General features: G+C 46.6%; 1 protein-coding gene across 1 annotated transcript; it reads right to left on the reverse strand.

Annotated features, from left to right (window-relative positions):
• Positions 1-8: 8 nt before the first annotated feature.
• neu4 (sialidase 4) lies at positions 9-23,822 on the reverse strand. Its single transcript, XM_036965653.1, has 4 exons — positions 23,548-23,822; positions 6,414-6,620; positions 3,127-3,382; positions 9-2,985 (listed from the first exon to the last, which is right to left on the reverse strand). Exons 1-4 carry the CDS (start codon positions 23,737-23,739, stop codon positions 1,907-1,909), a joined length of 1,734 nt encoding a protein of 577 aa, XP_036821548.1. The 5' UTR covers positions 23,740-23,822; the 3' UTR covers positions 9-1,906.
• Between the last annotated feature and the right edge of the window lie 830 nt (positions 23,823-24,652).

Genomic DNA, 24,652 nt, shown 5'->3' on the forward strand with positions numbered 1-24,652 from the left:
GAGTGGAGGCTGTTATGACAGCAAAGGGGAGACCAACTCCATTTTAATGGCCATGATTTTGGAATGAGATGTTCAACAAGCAGGTGTCCACATACTTTTGCTCATGTAGTGTACCAATCAGTACACAAATACTGCAGAGGAAGAATGGTTGGTTTAATAAAGAATGGTTGGTCTAATAAAGAATGGTTGGTTTAATAAAGAATGGTTGGTTTAATAAAGGATGGTTTGTTTAATAAAGAATGGTTGGTTTAATAAAGAATGGTTGGTTTAATAAAGAATGGTTGGTTTAAAAAAGAATGGTTGGTTTAATAAAGGATGGTTGGTGTAATAAAATATGGTTGGTTTAATAAAGAATGGTTGGTTTAATAAAGAATGGTTGGTTTAATAAAGGATGGTTGGTTTAAAAAAGAATGGTTGGTTTAATAAAGGATGGTTGGTGTAATAAAATATGGTTGGTTTAATAAAGGATGGTTTGTTTAATAAAGGATGGTTGGTTTAATAAAGAATGGTTGGTTTAATAAAGAATGGTTGGTTTAATAAAGGATGGTTGGTTTAAAAAAGAATGGTTGGTTTAATAAAGGATGGTTGGTGTAATAAAATATGGTTGGTTTAATAAAGAATGGTTGGTTTAATAAAGAATGGTTGGTTTAATAAAGGATTGTTGGTTTAATAAAGGATGGTTGGTTTAATAAAGAATGGTTGGTTTAATAAAGAATGGTTGGATTAATAAAGAATGGTTGGTTTAATAAAGAATGGTTGGTTTAATAAAGGATGGTTTGTTTAATAAAGAATGGTTGGTTTAATAAAGAATGGTTGGTTTAATAAAGAATGGTTGGTTTAATAAAGGATGGTTTGTTTAATAAAGGATGGTTGGTTTAATAAAGAATGGTTGGTTTAATAAAGAATGGTTGGTTTAATAAAGAATGGTTGGATTAATAAAGAATGGTTGGTTTAATAAAGAATGGTTGGTTTAATAAAGGATGGTTTGTTTAATAAAGAATGGTTGGTTTAATAAAGAATGGTTGGTTTAATAAAGAATGGTTGGTTTAATAAAGGATGGTTTGTTTAATAAAATATGGTTGGTTTAATAAAGAATGGTTGGTTTAATAAAGAATGGTTGGTTTAATAAAGAATGGTTGGTTTAATAAAGGATGGTTTGTTTAATAAAGGATGGTTGGTTTAATAAAGAATGGTTGGTTTAATAAAGAATGGTTGGTTTAATAAAGGATGGTTGGTTTAATAAAGAATGGTTGGTTTAATAAAGGATGGTTGGTTTAATAAAGGATGATTCAAAGTTATGTTTGTGAGCATCTAGTGGTGTTCTTGGTCGATTACAACAATCCAGCAGAAAATGCATTTCAAGTTATACAGATGTAGGCTCTTCATTTGATCACCCTTCTGCAGGATAACTTTCCTGCAATGCACGACATTTAAAACGTGCAGTGCATTTTAGGTTTAAAAATGATTATTTAGTTTGTCATTCCCACTTAGTAATTTCAGACTTGATTTTCCCTATATGAAAAATGTATCAACCCTTACAAAAATGTCCATTCATTATAATACACGTAATAATTCACATTTCCTTTTGCAGCAGGAGCAAACTGGCTCAAATTAAGATCCTACATCTGTAGGCTGCCCCTGGCTAATATTCAATAAATCGTGGCTACTACAGCAATGTTTCTGCATTATCGTGACACAACCACTACATGTAAACACACAGTATGTGCATTAAGTCGAGGGTTACTAGGCGTGGATGGACTAGATATCAGACAAAACAAATTCATCAGCAGACGTAAAACGTCAGAACTCTGTGGACCGCATTTAAATATGACTCTGTTGTACACTTTTTTCATGAGCTTCAGAAGGAAACGAGCAGAAAACACTAGGATTAACGGTTAATTAGCAGTTAGGAAACATTGCAAAGACCACATATATTCCTCGTCCTCCTCTTCCTCGCCTCTGGTCTCTCTTGCTTGCGTTGTGTTGTGTTGTGGAAGCTCTGTGTGTTGCTGGGTGGCTGTGTGTTGCTGGGTGACTGTGTGTTGCTGGGTGGCTGTGTGTTGCTGGGTGGCTGTGTGTTGCTGGGTGGCTGTGTGTTGCTGGGTGACTGTGTGTTGCTGGGTGGCTGTGTGTTGCTGAGTAGCTGTGTGTCGCTGCCTGACTTTGTGTTGCGTGGCAGGTTGTCAATGAGCTCGTAGAGGGTGAAGATGCTGAAGGAGATCTCATCATAAGCTGTGCTGGTGCCGCACTCAAACAGACAGGCGAAGGCCACGGCCGACGGGGCCCCAGCTGACGGCAGCTCCAGGTAGGCCAGGTCAGAGTAGGCACTGGGGCCCTCGTAGATCACCCACGGGCCAGACCAGCTGTCCGGGTCACGGGGGAACAGGCTGAGGTACACCCCCAGGTCCTTCCTCACGTTGGTCCACGTCGGGTGGGAGTACACCACCCAGGTGGGTGTAAGGAAATTCTGTGGGGAGCTGGGAGGGGGAGGGCCGGTGGGTGGGGAGGAGTCACCAGTCTTAGCCTCGAAGGATGTCCAGTGTCTGGCGTGGGTGGGTGGCCGAGGGCGGAGGTTGAGGTGTAGGGGGGCAGGGAACCCCACTACGCTACCGTGGCAGCCATTACGTGGCTCTGTGAGCCGCTGCACCAGCTGTCCATCCTGGAAGACAGCTCCATCATCCAGACTGAGGGCCTGGACCCTGCAGCCCAGAGGGCTCCGGGCGTTACAGTACAGCACGTTGGTGCCATCCTCCTGATCCACAGACACCATCTGGCACTCCACGCTCTCTGGCCCTGGCACCGCCTCCCCAAAACGCCACGTCCGCCCGTGGGTGTCGCTATGGAAACAGAAAGCGTGGGGTGTGGTCAGGCACAACTGGCCAAAGCACTCCTTGCAGTCGATGTGGTAGGCGTACGCTGGCACCAGCAGACGGCCTGACTTGAGCTGGATGCCGTGTCCCGGGCCCAGGGCGAAGGTTGCCCAGTCTGAGGAGGGGAAACACAACCAGAACCACAAACCACAAACAGAGAGATATGACACCATGTGAAATAAACACGTACTTCACCATAAAACATAGAACTTCATAACCTCGTGAGATCAACCTACCTGCTGTGACCGTGTCTCACCTTTGATGGTGTCTCCTATGACCCTCTTGGTGAGGTCAGTGGCAGGGCTCCAGGTGTTGCCCTGGTCGTTACTGGAGATGAAGCAGAGGCGCGTTACATTCTTACCCGTCACCAGCTGGTAGGACTCGGAGGTGTGGCCCAGCACAGCGATGAAGAACAGGAAGAGGGTGCCTGTGAACTCGTCATACAGAGGACACGGGTTCATCGACCGGTGGCCCGCCAACTGAGCCGTACCCAGAACACTCATGTCCTCCCACTGAGGAAGGAAGGGTAGAGACAGGGAGCGAGTTGGGGGGGGGGGGGGGGGGGGGTAGAGACCGGGAGGGAGTTGGGGGGGGTAGAGACCGGGAGGGAGTTGGGGGGGTGGAGACAGGGAGGGAGGGTAGGAGGGTAGAGACAGGGATGGAGGGTAGGAGGGTAGAGACAGGGATGGAGGGTAGGAGGGTAGAGACAGGGATGGAGGGAAGGAGGGTAGAGACAGCGATAGAGGGTAGGAGGGTACAGACAGCGATAGAGGGTAGAGACAGGGAGGAAGGGTAGAGACAGAGTAGGAGGGTAGAGACCGAGTATGAGGGTAGAGACAGAGTAGGAGGGTAGAGACAGGGAGGGAGGATAGAGACAGGGAGGGAGGATAGAGACAGGGAGGGAGGGTAGAGACAGGGATGGAGGGTAGAAACAGTTAGGGAGGGTAGAAACAGGGAGGGAACAGGGAGGGAGGGTAGGAGGGTAGAGACAGGGAGGGAGGGTAGAGACCGAGTATGAGGGTAGGAACAGGTAAGGAGGGTAGAGACAGGGAGGGAGGATAGAGACAGGGAGGGAGGGTAGAGACAGGGATGGAGGGTAGAGACAGTTAGGGAGGGTAGAAACAGGTAAGGAGGGTAGAGACAGGGAGGGAGAATAGAGACAGGGAGGGAGGGTAGAGACAGGGAGGGTAGGAGGGTAGAGACAGGGAGGGAGGGTAGGAGGGTACAGACAGGGAGGGAGGGTAGAGACAGGGAGGGAGGGTAGGAGGGTAGAGACAGGGAGGAAGGGTAGAGACAGGGAGGGAGGGTAGAGACAGGGAGGGAGGGTAGGAGGGTAGAGACAGTAATGGAGGGTAGAGACAGGGAGGGAGGGTAGAGACAGGGAGGGAGGGTAGAGACAGGGAGGGAGGTTAGGAGGGTACAGACAGGGAGGGAGGGTAGAGGCGGGGAGGGTAGAGACAGGGAGGGAGGGTAGAGACAGGGAGGGAGGGTAGAGACAGGGAGGGAGGGAGGGTAGGAGGGTACAGACAGGGAGGGAGGGTAGAGACAGGGAGGGAGGGTAGAGACAGGGAGGGAGGGAGGGTAGGAGGGTACAGACAAGGAGGGAGGGTAGAGACAGGGAGGGAGGGTGGGAGGGTACAGACAAGGAGGGTAGAGACGGGGAGGGAGGGTACAGACAGGGAGGGAGGGTAGGAGGGTACAGACAGGGAGAGTCGAGACAGGGAGGGAGGGTAGAGACAGGGAGTGAGGATTGAGACAGGGAGGGAGCAGGGAGGGAGGGTAGGAGTGTACAGACAGGGAGGGAGGGAGGGAGGGAGGGAGGGAGGGAGGGAGGGAGGGAGGGAGGGAGGGAGGGTAGAGACAGGGAGGGAGGATAAAGACAGGGAGGGAGGGTAGGAGGGTACAGACAGGGAGGGAGGGTAGAGACAGGGAGGGAGGGTAGAGACAGGGAGGGAGGGTAGGAGGGTACAGACAGGGAGGGAGGGTAGAGACAGGGAGGGAGCAGGGAGGGAGGGAGGGAGGATAGAGACAGGGAGGGTAGAGACAGGGAGGGAGGATAGAGACAGGGAGGGAGGGTAGGAGGGTACAGACAGGGAGGGAGGGTAGAGACAGGGAGGGAGGGTAGAGACAGGGAGGGAGGGTAGGAGGGTACAGACAGGGAGGGAGGGTAGAGACAGGGAGGGAGGGTAGAGATAGGGAGGGAGGGTAGAGACAGGGAGGGTAGGAGGGTAGAGACAGGGAGGGAGGGTAGGAGGGTACAGACAGGGAGGGAGGGTAGGAGGGTACAGACAGGGAGGGAGGGTAGAGACAGGGAGGGAGGGTAGAGACAGGGAGGGAGGGAGGGTAGGAGGGTACAGACAAGGAGGGAGGGTAGAGACAGGGAGGGAGGGTGGGAGGGTACAGACAAGGAGGGTAGAGACAGGGAGGGAGGGTAGGAGGGTACAGACAGGGAGAGTCGAGACAGGGAGGGAGGGTAGAGACAGGGAGTGAGGATAGAGACAGGGAGGGAGCAGGGAGGGAGGGTAGGAGTGTACAGACAGGGAGGAAGGGAGGGAGGGAGGGAGGGAGGGAGGGAGGGAGGGAGGGAGGGAGGGAGGGAGGGAGGGAGGGAGGGAGGGAGGGAGGGAGAGAGGGTAGAGACAGGGAGGGAGGATAAAGACAGGGAGGGAGGGTAGGAGGGTACAGACAGGGAGGGAGGGTAGAGACAGGGAGGGAGGGTAGAGACAGGGAGGGAGGGTAGGAGGGTACAGACAGGGAGGGAGGGTAGAGACAGGGAGGGAGCAGGGAGGGAGGGAGGGAGGGTAGAGACAGGGAGGGAGGATAGAGACAGGGAGGGAGGGTAGGAGGGTACAGACAGGGAGGGAGGGTAGAGACAGGGAGGGAGGGTAGAGACAGGGAGGGAGGGTAGGAGGGTACAGACAGGGAGGGAGGGTAGAGACAGGGAGGGAGGGTAGAGATAGGGAGGGAGGGTAGAGACAGGGAGGGTAGGAGGGTAGAGACAGGGAGGGAGGGTAGGAGGGTACAGACAGGGAGGGAGGGTAGAGACAGGGAGGGAGGGTAGGAGGGTACAGACAGGGAGGAAGGGTAGAGACAGGGAGGGAGGGTAGAGACAGGGAGGGAGGGTAGGAGGGTAGAGATAGGGAGGGAGGGTAGAGACAGGGAGGGAGGGTAGGAGGGTAGAGACAGGGAGGGAGGGTAGAGACAGGGAGGGAGGGTAGAGACAGGGAGGGAGGGTAGGAGGGTAGAGACAGGGAGGGAGGGTAGAGACAGGGAGGGAGGGTAGAGACAGGGAGGGAGGGTAGGAGGGTAGAGACAGGGAGGGAGGGTAGAGACAGGGAGGGAGGGTAGATGTTAATATTAAGTATTAGGACACCTGTAATGACTTTGACCTATTCTAAATCTGTGACCTGTACTGACCTCTACATAGTTCCTGTAGAATGTGCCCTTGTGTCCTAACCTAAATCTGTGACCTGTACTGACCTCTACATAGTTCCTGTAGAATGTGCCCTTGTGTCCTAACCTAAATCTGTGACCTGTACTGACCTCTACATAGTTCCTGTAGAATGTGCCCTTGCGCATGACCAGCAGGTGAGCCTGGGCGTCTGAGGGGCTGAGTCTCTCCTCACAAAAGGCCAGGAAGGAGTTGGACAGGGACAGGTAGAGCAGGGCAGGGACACGGTACGTCACTCCATTGGCCTCCTTACGGAACAGCGCGGATCGCGCTGGGAAATACGGCGATGAACTCATGTCCTGTGTGTGTGTGTGTGTGTGTGTGTGTGTGTGTGTGTGTGTGTGTGTGTGTGTGTGTGTGTGTGTGTGTGCGTGTGCGTGCGTGCGTGCGTGCGTGCGTGCGTGCGTGCGTGCGTGCGTGTGTGCGGTCCCAGAGAAGTCCACCCCAGAGAGAGTGACACAGTTGAATTTAGAGAAATTGATCCGATATGCAGAGAGAAAGAGTTGTCCTTCAAACGGCCAGCAGAAAGTATTTTGTGGTTCATTCATAAAGAGCTGCCCAGTCCCAGATTGTGTAACAGAGTAATCACTTTAGCAGGGAATGAAAAAATCCTGCGATCCATTGATAGTCCATCCTTTCTAAAATTATATTATCCAATGGAAGCAAGACAGCATGCTGCACCAATTTAGAATTGGACATGTATGGCTGCTACTGCTACTACAACCTCTACTACCACTACTACCTTCACTACTACTACCTTCACCACTACTACCTTCACTACTATAACCTCTACTACCACTACTACCACCACTACTATAACCTCTACTACCACTACTACCACCACTACTATAACCTCTACTACCACCACTACTATAACCTCTACTACCACTACTACCTTCACTACTACTACCACCACTACTATCACCACTACTATCACCACTACTATCACCACTACTACCACCACTACTACCACTACTACTACCACCACTACTATCACCACTACTACCACTACTACTGTCACTACTACCACCACTACTACCACTACTACTACCACCACTACTATCACCACTACTACCACTACTACTGTCACTACTACCACCACTACTACCACTACTACTACCACCACTACTATCACCACTACTGCCACTACTAATGTCACTACTACCACCACTACTATAACCTCTACTACCACTACTACCTTCACTACTACTACCACCACTACTACTGTCACCACTACTATAACCTCTACTACCACTACTACTACTACCTTCACTACTACTACCTTCACTACTACTACCACTACTACCACTACTACCTTCACTACTACTACCACTACTACTACCATTACTACCACTACTACCACTACTACCACTACTACCACTACTACTACTACTACCACCACTACTATAACCTCTACTACCACTACTACCTTCACTACTACTACTACAACTACTACCACCACTACTACTACTACCACTACTATCACCACTACTACCACCACTACTATCACCACTACTATCACCACTACTACCACCACTACTACCACTACTACCACTACTACCTTCACTACTACTATCACCACTACTACTACTACCACTACTACCACTACTATAACCTCTACTACAACTACTACCACTACTATAACCTATACTATCACTACTACTAACACTACCACCACTACTATCACCACTACTACTACCACTACTACTACTACCACTACTACCACTACTACCACTACTACCTTCACTACTACTACTACCACTACTACCACCACTACTACTACTACCACTACTACCTTCACTACTACTACTACCACTACTACCACCACTACTACTACTACCACTACTATCACCACTACTACCACCACTACTATCACCACTACTACCACCACTACTACCACTACTACCACTACTACCTTCACCACTACTATCACCACTACTACTACTACCACTACTATAACCTATACTATCACTACTACTACCACTAACACCACTACTATCACCACTACTACTACCACTACTACTACTACCACTACTACCACTACTACCACTACTACCTTCACTACTACTACCACCACTACTATCACCACTACTACCACCACTACTACCACTACTACTACCACCACTACTATCACCACTACTACCACTACTACTGTCACTACTACCACCACTACTACCACTACTACTACCACCACTACTATCACCACTACTACCACTACTACTGTCACTACTACCACCACTACTACCACTACTACTACCACCACTACTATCACCACTACTACCACTACTAATGTCACTACTACCACCACTACTATAACCTCTACTACCACTACTACCTTCACTACTACTACCACCACTACTACTGTCACCACTACTATAACCTCTACTACTACTACTACTACCTTCACTACTACTACCTTCACTACTACTACAACTACTACCACTACTACCTTCACTACTACTACCACTACTACTACCATTACTACCACTACTACCACTACTACCACTACTACCACTACTACTACTACTACCACCACTACTATAACCTCTACTACCACTACTACCTTCACTACTACTACTACAACTACTACCACCACTACTACTACTACCACTACTATCACCACTACTACCACCACTACTATCACCACTACTATCACCACTACTACCACCACTACTACCACTACTACCACTACTACCTTCACTACTACTATCACCACTACTACTACTACCACTACTACCACTACTATAACCTCTACTACAACTACTACCACTACTATAACCTATACTATCACTACTACTAACACTACCACCACTACTATCACCACTACTACTACCACTACTACTACTACCACTACTACCACTACTACCACTACTACCTTCACTACTACTACTACCACTACTACCACCACTACTACTACTACCACTACTACCTTCACTACTACTACTACCACTACTACCACCACTACTACTACTACCACTACTATCACCACTACTACCACCACTACTATCACCACTACTATCACCACTACTACCACCACTACTACCACTACTACCACTACTACCTTCACCACTACTATCACCACTACTACTACTACCACTACTATAACCTATACTATCACTACTACTACCACTACCACCACTACTATCACCACTACTACTACCACTACTAATACTACCACTACTACCACTACTACCACTACTACCTTCACTACTACCACCACTACTACTACCACTACTACTATCACCACTACTACCACCACTACTACCACCACTACTACCACTACTACCACTACTACCTTCACTACTACTATCACCACTACTACTACTACCACTACTACCACTACTATAACCTCTACTACAACTACTACCACTACTATAACCTATACTATCACTACTACTACCACTACCACCACTACTATCACCACTACTACTACCACTACTACTACTACCACTACTACCACTACTACCACTACTACCTTCACTACTACTACTACCACTACTACCACCACTACTACTACTACCACTACTACCTTCACTACTACTACTACCACTACTACCACCACTACTACTACTACCACTACTATCACCACTACTACCACCACTACTATCACCACTACTATCACCACTACTACCACCACTACTACCACTACTACCACTACTACCTTCACCACTACTATCACCACTACTACTACTACCACTACCATAACCTATACTATCACTACTACTACCACTACCACCACTACTATCACCACTACTACTACCACTACTACTACTACCACTACTACCACTACTACCACTACTACCTTCACTACTACCACCACTACTACTACCACTACTACTATCACCACTACTACCACCACTACTACCACCACTACTACCACTACTACCACTACTACCTTCACCACTACTATCACCACTACTACTACTACCACTACTACCACTACTACCACTACTACCACTACTACCTTCACTACTACCACCACTACTACTACCACTATTACTACTACCACTACTACCACCACTACTACTACCACTACTACCACTACTACCACTACTACCTTCACCACTACTATCACCACTACTACTACTACCACTACTACCACTACTACCACTACTACCACTACTACCTTCACTACTACTATCACCACTACTACTACCACTACTACTACTACCACTACTACCACTACTACCACTACTACCTTCACTACTACCACCACTACTACTACCACTACTACTACTACCACTACTACCACTACTACCACTACTACCTTCACTACTACTATCACCACTACTACTACCACTACTACTACTACCACTACTACCACTACTACCACTACTACCTTCACTACTACCACCACTACTACTACCACTACTACTACTACCACTACTACCACTACGACCACTACTACCACCACTACTATCACTACTACTATCACTACTACTACCACCACTACTACTACCACCACTACTATCACTACTACTATCACCACTACTACCACTACTACCACCACTACTACTACCACCACTACTATCACTACTACTATCACCACTACTACCACTACTACCACCACTACTACTACCACTACTATCACCCCTACTACTACCACCACTACTACCACCACTACTATCACTACTACTACCACCACCACTACTACCACCACTACTACTACCACCACTACTACTACCACCACTACTACCACCACTACTACTACCACCACTACTACTACTACTACTACTACCACTACTACTACCACTACCACCACTACTACTACTACTACCACTACTACAACTACCACCACTATCACCACTACTACCACCACTACTACCACCACTACTACCACCACTACTACTACCACCACTACTACTACTACTACCACTACTACTACTACTACTACTACTATCACCACTACTACCACCACTACTACTACCACTACTACTACTACTACTACTACTACCACCACTACTACTACTACTACTACCACCACTACTACCACCACTACTACCACTACTACTACTACCACCACTACTATCACCACTACTACCACCACTACTACCACCACTACTACCACTACTACCTTCACTACTACTATCAACACTACTATCACCACTACTATCACCACTAGTATCACCACTACTACCACCACTACTATCACCACTACTACCACCACTACTACCACCACTACTATCACCACTACTACCACCACTAGTATCACCACTACTATCACCACTACTATAACCTCTACAACCACTACTACTACCACCACTACTACCACTACTACCTTCACTACTACTATCACCACTAGTATCACCACTACTATCACCACTACTACCACCACTACTATCACCACTACTACCACCACTACTACCACCACTACTATCACCACTACTACCACCACTAGTATCACCACTACTATCACCACTACTATAACCTCTACAACCACTACTACTACCACCACTACTACCACTACTACCTTCACTACTACTATCACCACTAGTATCACCACTACTATCACCACTAGTATCACCACTACTACCACCACTACTACTACCACCACTACTACTACCACCACTACTACCACCACTACTACCACCACTACTACTACCACCACTACTACTACTACTACTACTACCACTACTACTACCACTACCACCACTACTACTACTACTACCACTACTACAACTACCACCACTACTATCACCACTACTACCACCACTACTACCACCACTACTACCACCACTACTACCACCACTACTACTACCACCACTACTACTACTACTACCACTACTACTACTACTACTACTACTACTACTATCACCACTACTACCACCACTACTACTACCACTACTACTACTACTACTACTACCACCACTACTACTACTACTACTACCACCACTACTACCACCACTACTACCACTACTACTACTACCACCACTACTATCACCACTACTACCACCACTACTACCACCACTACTACCACTACTACCTTCACTACTACTATCAACACTACTATCACCACTACTATCACCACTAGTATCACCACTACTACCTTCACCACTACTATCACCACTACTACTACTACCACTACCATAACCTATACTATCACTACTACTACCACTACCACCACTACTATCACCACTACTACTACCACTACTACTACTACCACTACTACCACTACTACCACTACTACCTTCACTACTACCACCACTACTACTACCACTACTACTATCACCACTACTACCACCACTACTACCACCACTACTACCACTACTACCACTACTACCTTCACCACTACTATCACCACTACTACTACTACCACTACTACCACTACTACCACTACTACCACTACTACCTTCACTACTACCACCACTACTACTACCACTATTACTACTACCACTACTACCACCACTACTACTACCACTACTACCACTACTACCACTACTACCTTCACCACTACTATCACCACTACTACTACTACCACTACTACCACTACTACCACTACTACCACTACTACCTTCACTACTACTATCACCACTACTACTACCACTACTACTACTACCACTACTACCACTACTACCACTACTACCTTCACTACTACCACCACTACTACTACCACTACTACTACTACCACTACTACCACTACTACCACTACTACCTTCACTACTACTATCACCACTACTACTACCACTACTACTACTACCACTACTACCACTACTACCACTACTACCTTCACTACTACCACCACTACTACTACCACTACTACTACTACCACTACTACCACTACGACCACTACTACCACCACTACTATCACTACTACTATCACTACTACTACCACCACTACTACTACCACCACTACTATCACTACTACTATCACCACTACTACCACTACTACCACCACTACTACTACCACCACTACTATCACTACTACTATCACCACTACTACCACTACTACCACCACTACTACTACCACTACTATCACCCCTACTACTACCACCACTACTACCACCACTACTATCACTACTACTACCACCACCACTACTACCACCACTACTACTACCACCACTACTACTACCACCACTACTACCACCACTACTACCACCACTACTACTACCACCACTACTACTACTACTACTACTACCACTACTACTACCACTACCACCACTACTACTACTACTACCACTACTACAACTACCACCACTATCACCACTACTACCACCACTACTACCACCACTACTACCACCACTACTACTACCACCACTACTACTACTACTACCACTACTACTACTACTACTACTACTATCACCACTACTACCACCACTACTACTACCACTACTACTACTACTACTACTACTACCACCACTACTACTACTACTACTACCACCACTACTACCACCACTACTACCACTACTACTACTACCACCACTACTATCACCACTACTACCACCACTACTACCACCACTACTACCACTACTACCTTCACTACTACTATCAACACTACTATCACCACTACTATCACCACTAGTATCACCACTACTACCACCACTACTATCACCACTACTACCACCACTACTACCACCACTACTATCACCACTACTACCACCACTACTATCACCACTACTATAACCTCTACAACCACTACTACTACCACCACTACTACCACTACTACCTTCACTACTACTATCACCACTAGTATCACCACTACTATCACCACTACTACCACCACTACTATCACCACTACTACCACCACTACTACCACCACTACTATCACCACTACTACCACCACTAGTATCACCACTACTATCACCACTACTATAACCTCTACAACCACTACTACTACCACCACTACTACCACTACTACCTTCACTACTACTATCACCACTAGTATCACCACTACTATCACCACTAGTATCACCACTACTACCACCACCACTACTACTACCACCACTACTACCACCACTACTACCACTACCACCACTACTACTACTACTACTACTACCACTACTACTACCACTACCACCACTACTACTACTACTACCACTACTACAACTACCACCACTACTATCACCACTACTACCACCACTACTACCACCACTACTACCACCACTACTACCACCACTACTACTACCACCACTACTACTACTACTACCACTACTACTACTACTACTACTACTATCACCACTACTACCACCACTACTACTACCACTACTACTACTACTACTACTACTACCACCACTACTACTACTACTACTACCACCACTACTACCACCACTACTACCACTACTACTACTACCACCACTACTATCACCACTACTACCACCACTACTACCACCACTACTACCACTACTACCTTCACTACTACTATCAACACTACTATCACCACTACTATCACCACTAGTATCACCACTACTACCACCACTACTATCACCACTACTACCACCACTACTACCACCACTACTATCACCACTACTACCACCACTAGTATCACCACTACTATCACCACTACTATAACCTCTACAACCACTACTACTACCACCACTACTACCACTACTACCTTCACTACTACTATCACCACTAGTATCACCACTACTATCACCACTAGTATCACCACTACTACCACCACTACTATCACCACTACTACCACCACTACTACCACCACTACTATCACCACTACTATCACCACTACTACCACCACTACTACCACCACTACTACCACTACTACCTTCACTACTATCACCACTACTACCACCACTACTACCACCACTACTACCACCACTACTACCACCACTACTACCACCACTACTACCACTACTACCTTCACTACTACTATCACCACTAGTATCACCACTACTATCACCACTAGTATCACCACTACTACCACCACTACTATCACCACTACTACCACCACTACTACCACCACTACTACCACCACTACTATCACCACTACTATCACCACTACTACCACCACTACTACAACCTCTACTACCACTACTACCTTCACTACTATCACCACTACTACCACCACTACTACCACCACTACTACCACCACTACTACCACCACCACTACTACCACCACTACTACCACCACTACTACCACCACTACTACCACCACTACCTTCACCACTACTACCACCACTACTATAACCTCTACTACCACTACTACCTTAACTACTACTACCACCACTACTATCACCACTACTATCACCACTACTATCACCACTACTATCACCACTACTATCACCACTACTATAACCACTACTATCACCACTACTATCACCACTACTATCACCACTACTGTAACTACTACTGTCACTACTACTATCACTACTACTGTTACACTACTATCACCACTACTATCACCACTACTGTCACCACTACTGTCACCACTACTGTAACTACTACTGTCACTACTAATATCACTACTACTGTCACCACTACTATCACCACTACTATCACCACTACTGTCACCACTACTGTCACCACTACTGTCACCACTACTGTCACCACTACTATCACCACTACTGTCACCACTACTATCACCACTACTATCACCACTACTGTCACCACTACTGTCACCACTACTGTCACTTCTACTACCACTACTACTGTCACCACTACTATCACCACTACTATCACCACTACTGTCACCACTACTGTCACCACTACTGTCACTTCTACTACCACTACTACAACCATTACTACTGTCACCACTACTATCACCACTACTATCACCACTACTGTCACCACTACTGTCACTACTACTACCACTACTACTGTCACCACTACTATCACTACTACTGTCACCACTACTGTCACCACTACTATCACCACTACTGTCACCACTACTATCACCACTACTGTCACCACTACTAGCACCACTACTATCACTACTACTGTCACCACTACTGTCACCACTACTATCACTACTACTATCACTACTACTGTCACCACTACTATCACTACTACTGTCACTACTACTGTCACCACTACTGTCACTACTACTACCACTACTACTGTCACCACTACTACTATCACCACTACTACTGTCACCACTACTACCACTACTACTGTCACCACTACTACTATCACCACTACTACTGTCACTACTACTATCACCTCTACTACCTTTTCTATAACCTCTACTAACACTACTACTATCACTACTACTATCACTACTACTGTCACCACTACTATCACCACTACTGTCACCACTACTACTACCACTACAACTGTCACCACTACTATCACTACTACTATCACTACTACTACCACTACAACTGTCACCACTACTATCACTACTACTATCACTACTACTGTCACCACTACTATCACCACTACTGTCACCACTACTACTACCACTACAACTGTCACCACTACTATCACTACTACTATCACTACTACTGTTACCACTACTATAACCTCTACTACCACTACTACTACCACTACTACTATCACCACTGCTATCACTACTACTACCACTACTACTATCACAACTACTACCACTACTACTATCACAACTACTACCACTACTACTATCACTACTACTACCACAACTACTACCACTACTACTATCAATACTACTACCACTACTACTATCACCACTACTATCACTACTACTATAACATCTAATACTGCTATTACTCCTGCTAGTAGTACTACCACTACTGTTACTACTACCACCACTACTGCAATTACTACTTCTACCAATACTACCAATACTACTATTACTATCACTATTACTACTACTACTGCCAATACTACTACTACCACTACTTCTACTACTACTACTACTATACCGACTACTACTACTACCACTGCTTCTACTACTACTACTATTACTACAACTACTACTACCAATACTGCTTTTACTACAACTACTACTACCACTAATACTACTATTGCTTCTACCACTACCACTACTACTACTATTATGACTTCTACTAATACTACTACTGCTAAACTACTATTACTACTGCTAATACAACTACCACTAACACTACTACTACTGCTGTTACTACTACTACTACTACTGCGGTTGCTAGGCCATCATTGAAAATATGAATTTGTTCTTAACTGACTTGCCCAGATAAATAAAGGTAAAATAAGAAGCAGAGACAGCTGTGATCACACAGATAGTAGCTAGAGGCAGAGACAGCTGTCCACAGACAGTAGCTAGAAGCAGAGACAGCTGTGATCACACAGACAGTAGCTATTGGCAGAGACAGCTGTCCACAGACAGTAGCTAGAAGCAGAGACAGCTGTCCACAGACAGTAGCTAGAAGCAGAGACAGCTGTGATCACACAGACAGTAGCTAGAAGCAGAGACAGCTGTGATCACACAGATAGTAGCTAGAAGCAGAGACAGCTGTCCACAGACAGTAGCTAGAAGCAGAGACAGCTGTCCACAGACAGTAGCTATTAGCAGAGACAGCTGTCCACAGACAGTAGCTAGAAGCAGAGACAGCTGTCCACAGACAGTAGCTATTAGCAGAGACAGCTGTCCACAGACAGTAGCTAGAAGCAGAGACAGCTGTCCACAGACAGTAGCTATTAGCAGAGACAGCTGTCCACAGACAGTAGCAATTAGCAGAGACAGCTGTCCACAGACAGTAGCTATTAGCAGAGACAGCTGTCCACATACAGTAGCTATTAGCAGAGACAGCTGTCCACAGACAGTAGCTATTAGCAGAGACAGCTATCCACAGACAGTAGCTATTAGCAGAGACAGCTATCCACAGACAGTAGCTATTAGCAGAGACAGCTGTCCACAGACAGTAGCTAGAAGCAGAGACAGCTGTCCACAGACAGTAGCTAGAAGCAGAGACAGCTGTCCACAGAGAGTAGCTATTAGCAGAGACAGCTGTCCACAGACAGTAGCTATTAGCAGAGACAGCTGTCCACAGACAGTAGCTATTAGCAGAGACAGCTATCCACAGACAGTAGCTATTAGCAGAGACAGCTGTCCACAGACAGTAGCTATTAGCAGAGACAGCTGTCCACAGACAGTAGCAATTAGCAGAGACAGCTGTCCACAGACAGTAGCTAGAAGCAGAGACAGCTGTCCACAGACAGTAGCTATTAGCAGAGACAGCTGTCCACAGACAGTAGCAATTAGCAGAGACAGCTGTCCACAGACAGTAGCTATTAGCAGAGACAGCTGTCCACATACAGTAGCTATTAGCAGAGACAGCTGTCCACAGACAGTAGCTATTAGCAGAGACAGCTATCCACAGACAGTAGCTATTAGCAGAGACAGCTATCCACAGACAGTAGCTATTAGCAGAGACAGCTGTCCACAGACAGTAGCTAGAAGCAGAGACAGCTGTCCACAGACAGTAGCTAGAAGCAGAGACAGCTGTCCACAGACAGTAGCTATTAGCAGAGACAGCTGTCCACAGACAGTAGCTATTAGCAGAGACAGCTGTCCACAGACAGTAGCTATTAGCAGAGACAGCTATCCACAGACAGTAGCTGTTAGCAGAGACAGCTGTCCACAGACAGTAGCTATTAGCAGAGACAGCTGTCCACAGACAGTAGCAATTAGCAGAGACAGCTGTCCACAGACAGTAGCTATTAGCAGAGACAGCTGTGATCACACAGACAGTAGCTAGAAGCAGAGACAGCTGTGATCACACAGACAGTAGCTAGAAGCAGAGACAGCTGTCCACAGACAGTAGCTATTAGCAGAGACAGCTGTCCAGAGACAATAGCTAGAAGCAGAGACAGCTGTCCACAGACAGTAGCTATTAGCAGAGACAGCTGTCCACAGACAGTAGCTAGAAGCAGAGACAGCTGTGATCACACAGACAGTAGCTAGAGGCAGAGACAGCTGTCCACAGACAGTAGCTAGAGGCAGAGACAGCTGTCCACAGACAGTAGCTAGAAGCAGAGACAGCTGTCCACAGACAGTAGCTATTAGCAGAGACAGCTGTGATCACACAGACAGTAGCTAGAAGCAGAGACAGCTGTCCACAGACAGTAGCTATTAGCAGAGACAGCTGTCCACAGACAGTAGCTAGAAGCAGAGACAGCTGTCCACAGACAGTAGCTAGAAGCAGAGACAGCTGTCCACAGACAGTAGCTAGAAGCAGAGACAGCTGTCCACAGACAGTAGCTATTAGCAGAGACAGCTGTCCACAGACAGTAGCTATTAGCAGAGACAGCTGTCCACAGACAGTAGCTATTAGCAGAGACAGCTGTCCACAGACAGTAGCAATTAGCAGAGACAGCTGTCCACAGACAGTAGCTAGAAGCAGAGACAGCTGTCCACAGACAGTAGCTATTAGCAGAGACAGCTGTCCACAGACAGTAGTTATTAGCAGAGACAGCTGTCCACAGACAGTAGCTATTAGCAGAGACAGCTGTACACAGACAGTAGCTAAAAGCAGAGACAGCTGTCCACAGACAGTAGCTATTAGCAGAGACAGCTATCCACAGACAGTAGCTATTAGCAGAGACAGCTGTCCACAGACAGTAGCTAGAAGCAGAGACAGCTGTGATCACACAGACAGTAGCTAGAGGCAGAGACAGCTGTCCACAGACAGTAGCTAGAAGCAGAGACAGCTTTCCACAGACAGTAGCTAGAAGCAGAGACAGCTGTCCACAGACAGTAGCTATTAGCAGAGACAGCTGTGATCACACAGACAGTAGCTAGAAGCAGAGACAGCTGTCCACAGACAGTAGCTATTAGCAGAGACAGTTGTCCACAGACAGTAGCTAGAAGCAGAGACAGCTGTCCACAGACAGTAGCTAGAAGCAGAGACAGCTGTCCACAGACAGTAGCTAGAAGCAGAGACAGCTGTCCACAGACAGTAGCTATTAGCAGAGACAGCTGTCCACAGACAGTAGCTAGAAGCAGAGACAGCTGTCCACAGACAGTAGCTATTAGCAGAGACAGCTGTCCACAGACAGTAGCAATTAGCAGAGACAGCTGTCCACAGACAGTAGCTAGAAGCAGAGACAGCTGTCCACAGACAGTAGCTATTAGCAGAGACAGCTGTCCACAGACAGTAGTTATTAGCAGAGACAGCTGTCCACAGACAGTAGCTATTAGCAGAGACAGCTGTCCACAGACAGTAGCTATTAGCAGAGACAGCTGTGATCACACAGACAGTAGCTAGAAGCAGAGACAGCTGTGATCACACAGACAGTAGCTAGAAGCAGAGACAGCTGTCCACAGACAGTAGCTATTAGCAGAGACAGCTGTGATCACACAAACAGTAGCTAGAAGCAGAGACAGCTGTCCACAGACAGTAGCTAGAAGCAGAGACAGCTGTGATCACACAGACAGTAGCTAGAAGCAGAGACAGCTGTGATCACACAGACAGTAGCTAGAAGCAGAGACAGCTGTCCAGAGACAGTAGCTAGAAGCAGAGACAGCTGTCCACAGACAGTAGCTATTAGCAGAGACAGCTGTCCACAGACAGTAGCTAGAAGCAGAGACAGCTGTGATCACACAGACAGTAGCTAGAAGCAGAGACAGCTGTCCACAGAGAGTAGCTAGAGGTAGAGATAGCTGTGATCACACAGACAGTAGCTATTAGCAGAGACAGCTGTCCACAGACAGTAGCAATTAGCAGAGACAGCTGTCCACAGACAGTAGCTAGAAGCAGAGACAGCTGTCCACAGACAGTAGCTATTAGCAGAGACAGCTGTCCACAGACAGTAGTTATTAGCAGAGACAGCTGTCCACAGACAGTAGCTATTAGCAGAGACAGCTGTCCACAGACAGTAGCTATTAGCAGAGACAGCTGTGATCACACAGACAGTAGCTAGAAGCAGAGACAGCTGTGATCACACAGACAGTAGCTAGAAGCAGAGACAGCTGTCCACAGACAGTAGCTATTAGCAGAGACAGCTGTGATCACACAAACAGTAGCTAGAAGCAGAGACAGCTGTCCACAGACAGTAGCTAGAAGCAGAGACAGCTGTGATCACACAGACAGTAGCTAGAGGCAGAGACAGCTGTCCACAGACAGTAGCTAGAAGCAGAGACAGCTTTCCACAGACAGTAGCTAGAAGCAGAGACAGCTGTCCACAGACAGTAGCTATTAGCAGAGACAGCTGTGATCACACAGACAGTAGCTAGAAGCAGAGACAGCTGTCCACAGACAGTAGCTATTAGCAGAGACAGTTGTCCACAGACAGTAGCTAGAAGCAGAGACAGCTGTCCACAGACAGTAGCTAGAAGCAGAGACAGCTGTCCACAGACAGTAGCTAGAAGCAGAGACAGCTGTCCACAGACAGTAGCTATTAGCAGAGACAGCTGTCCACAGACAGTAGCTAGAAGCAGAGACAGCTGTCCACAGACAGTAGCTATTAGCAGAGACAGCTGTCCACAGACAGTAGCAATTAGCAGAGACAGCTGTCCACAGACAGTAGCTAGAAGCAGAGACAGCTGTCCACAGACAGTAGCTATTAGCAGAGACAGCTGTCCACAGACAGTAGTTATTAGCAGAGACAGCTGTCCACAGACAGTAGCTATTAGCAGAGACAGCTGTCCACAGACAGTAGCTATTAGCAGAGACAGCTGTGATCACACAGACAGTAGCTAGAAGCAGAGACAGCTGTGATCACACAGACAGTAGCTAGAAGCAGAGACAGCTGTCCACAGACAGTAGCTATTAGCAGAGACAGCTGTGATCACACAAACAGTAGCTAGAAGCAGAGACAGCTGTCCACAGACAGTAGCTAGAAGCAGAGACAGCTGTGATCACACAGACAGTAGCTAGAAGCAGAGACAGCTGTGATCACACAGACAGTAGCTAGAAGCAGAGACAGCTGTCCAGAGACAGTAGCTAGAAGCAGAGACAGCTGTCCACAGACAGTAGCTATTAGCAGAGACAGCTGTCCACAGACAGTAGCTAGAAGCAGAGACAGCTGTGATCACACAGACAGTAGCTAGAAGCAGAGACAGCTGTCCACAGAGAGTAGCTAGAGGTAGAGATAGCTGTGATCACACAGACAGTAGCTATTAGCAGAGACAGCTGTCCACAGACAGTAGCAATTAGCAGAGACAGCTGTCCACAGACAGTAGCTAGAAGCAGAGACAGCTGTCCACAGACAGTAGCTATTAGCAGAGACAGCTGTCCACAGACAGTAGTTATTAGCAGAGACAGCTGTCCACAGACAGTAGCTATTAGCAGAGACAGCTGTCCACAGACAGTAGCTATTAGCAGAGACAGCTGTGATCACACAGACAGTAGCTAGAAGCAGAGACAGCTGTGATCACACAGACAGTAGCTAGAAGCAGAGACAGCTGTCCACAGACAGTAGCTATTAGCAGAGACAGCTGTGATCACACAAACAGTAGCTAGAAGCAGAGACAGCTGTCCACAGACAGTAGCTAGAAGCAGAGACAGCTGTGATCACACAGACAGTAGCTAGAAGCAGAGACAGCTGTGATCACACAGACAGTAGCTAGAAGCAGAGACAGCTGTCCAGAGACAGTAGCTAGAAGCAGAGACAGCTGTCCACAGACAGTAGCTATTAGCAGAGACAGCTGTCCACAGACAGTAGCTAGAAGCAGAGACAGCTGTGATCACACAGACAGTAGCTAGAAGCAGAGACAGCTGTCCACAGAGAGTAGCTAGAGGTAGAGATAGCTGTGATCACACAGACAGTAGCTAGAGGCAGAGACAGCTGTCCACAGACAGTAGCTAGAAGCAGAGACAACTGTCCACAGACAGTAGCTAGAAGCAGAGACACCTGTCCACAGACAGAAGCTATTAGACACATGCTTCAGCAGTAAAATTCCTTTCCCACTGTCAGCATTCTTTCAAAGCCACAGGCTTTAACTTCTCAATTAAGGCTTTGAATATAACAGTACAAAAACACATCATGTGGCCGAAGGGCCCTTACAACTGAGCCATGGAGCATCGTATACTGTAAATTCCAACATTTTAGCCACGCAAAAGTTTGTAGAACTATGTTAGAAAAGGAAGTTCCGTCACTTCGTTTAGGTAAAGTGTGTAACAGCCTTCAGCTAACATCTGAAGACAGCACAGCCTGCGACCGTTAGATTTTCCACACTGTTCAGCTCTTCACAACTTCACCATTTTACAGCAAGGCCATTTCTGACGTGTGGTACAGTACTAACAGTACAATTTTATTATTTATCATGTGAAAGAATTAAACATGTCTATTTGTACAAACAGTCAGTAAACGTTTAAAAAAAAAACAATAGATGCATAGTAGAGAGTAGGCTGTAAAGTAAACAAAAAATATACTTACAGTGAAATCTTTCGACGGGGAGTGTGAGTTTAGGTTTGTGAGAATCTGTGTCAGCATGTGAATGCACTTTTGGTTGAGAGCGTGAGTGCGTGTCTGTGCGTGTGTTTGTGCGTGCTTGCGTGCACGTGTGTGTGTATGTTTTATAGCCTCGGTGTGCCCTGTCTGTTCCCCATTCAGTGTGTCAGGTGCCATTTTGTTCACTGACCCAGAAATGGGCCACACTCATCAGAACTGCAGCTTTGGATGGATCAGCGGACCGCAACCATTGTGTACCCCGTTTTCAGCCTTACCGCTCTACAAAGAGAGAGAGAGAGAGAGAGAGAGAGAGAGAGAGAGGAGAGAGAGAGAGCGAGTGAGAGAGAGAGAGAGGAGTGGGAGAGAGGAGTGGGAGAGAGAGAATGAGAGAGAGAGAGAGAGAGAGAGAGAGGAGTGGGAGAGAGGAGTGGGAGAGAGAGAATGAGAGAGAGAGAGAGAGAGAGAGAGAGAGAGAGAGAGAGAAAGAAAGAGACCTATTTTAGCTCAAGTGTGCTCTCTCAAGCCCATCCCTTTGCACAAAAGGTTATAGAGTTTGAATGCCCGAGTATCTCCACTGTGTCCCTAATCTGCTGTTGAAGCCAAATGAATTATTTCTGCTGAATAGTCTTGTATTTAGTATGTAGAAGTTCATTAGTGTTTAGTTGTCTCAGGAGAAAAACAGAATTCCGCAGCATCGACCAACACAGACTTCTACCAGCTGAGCTGGACACAAAGTGTTTAGTTGAGCATGAAAAATAAAAAAATATATTACTTTCCATGTACATTTATCAGAAACAGGGAGGTTCTGTCAACTCTACTTTGTGCCTGCATGACCTTAGAAGTTCACTGTAGCTACATTTCATTTGTATAGGTAACCTAACCTGACAAAACCTGTCAGCAAGCATAGACAGATGTACTGTAAATACTGCTATAGGCATAATACCCATTACCCTAATTTAATATAAATCAGTTTGAGGATGATACTGGAGATAAAAATGTATTAAGCTAATACTGTCTACTAGAAATTATAGCATTTTGATAGAAAAATAGGCTTTATGGCTTTTTTCATGCAGATGGACCTGTCAGTTAC

This window comes from Oncorhynchus mykiss, chromosome 27, assembly GCF_013265735.2.
Source record: "Oncorhynchus mykiss isolate Arlee chromosome 27, USDA_OmykA_1.1, whole genome shotgun sequence".
Classification (NCBI taxonomy): Eukaryota; Metazoa; Chordata; class Actinopteri; order Salmoniformes; family Salmonidae; genus Oncorhynchus; species Oncorhynchus mykiss.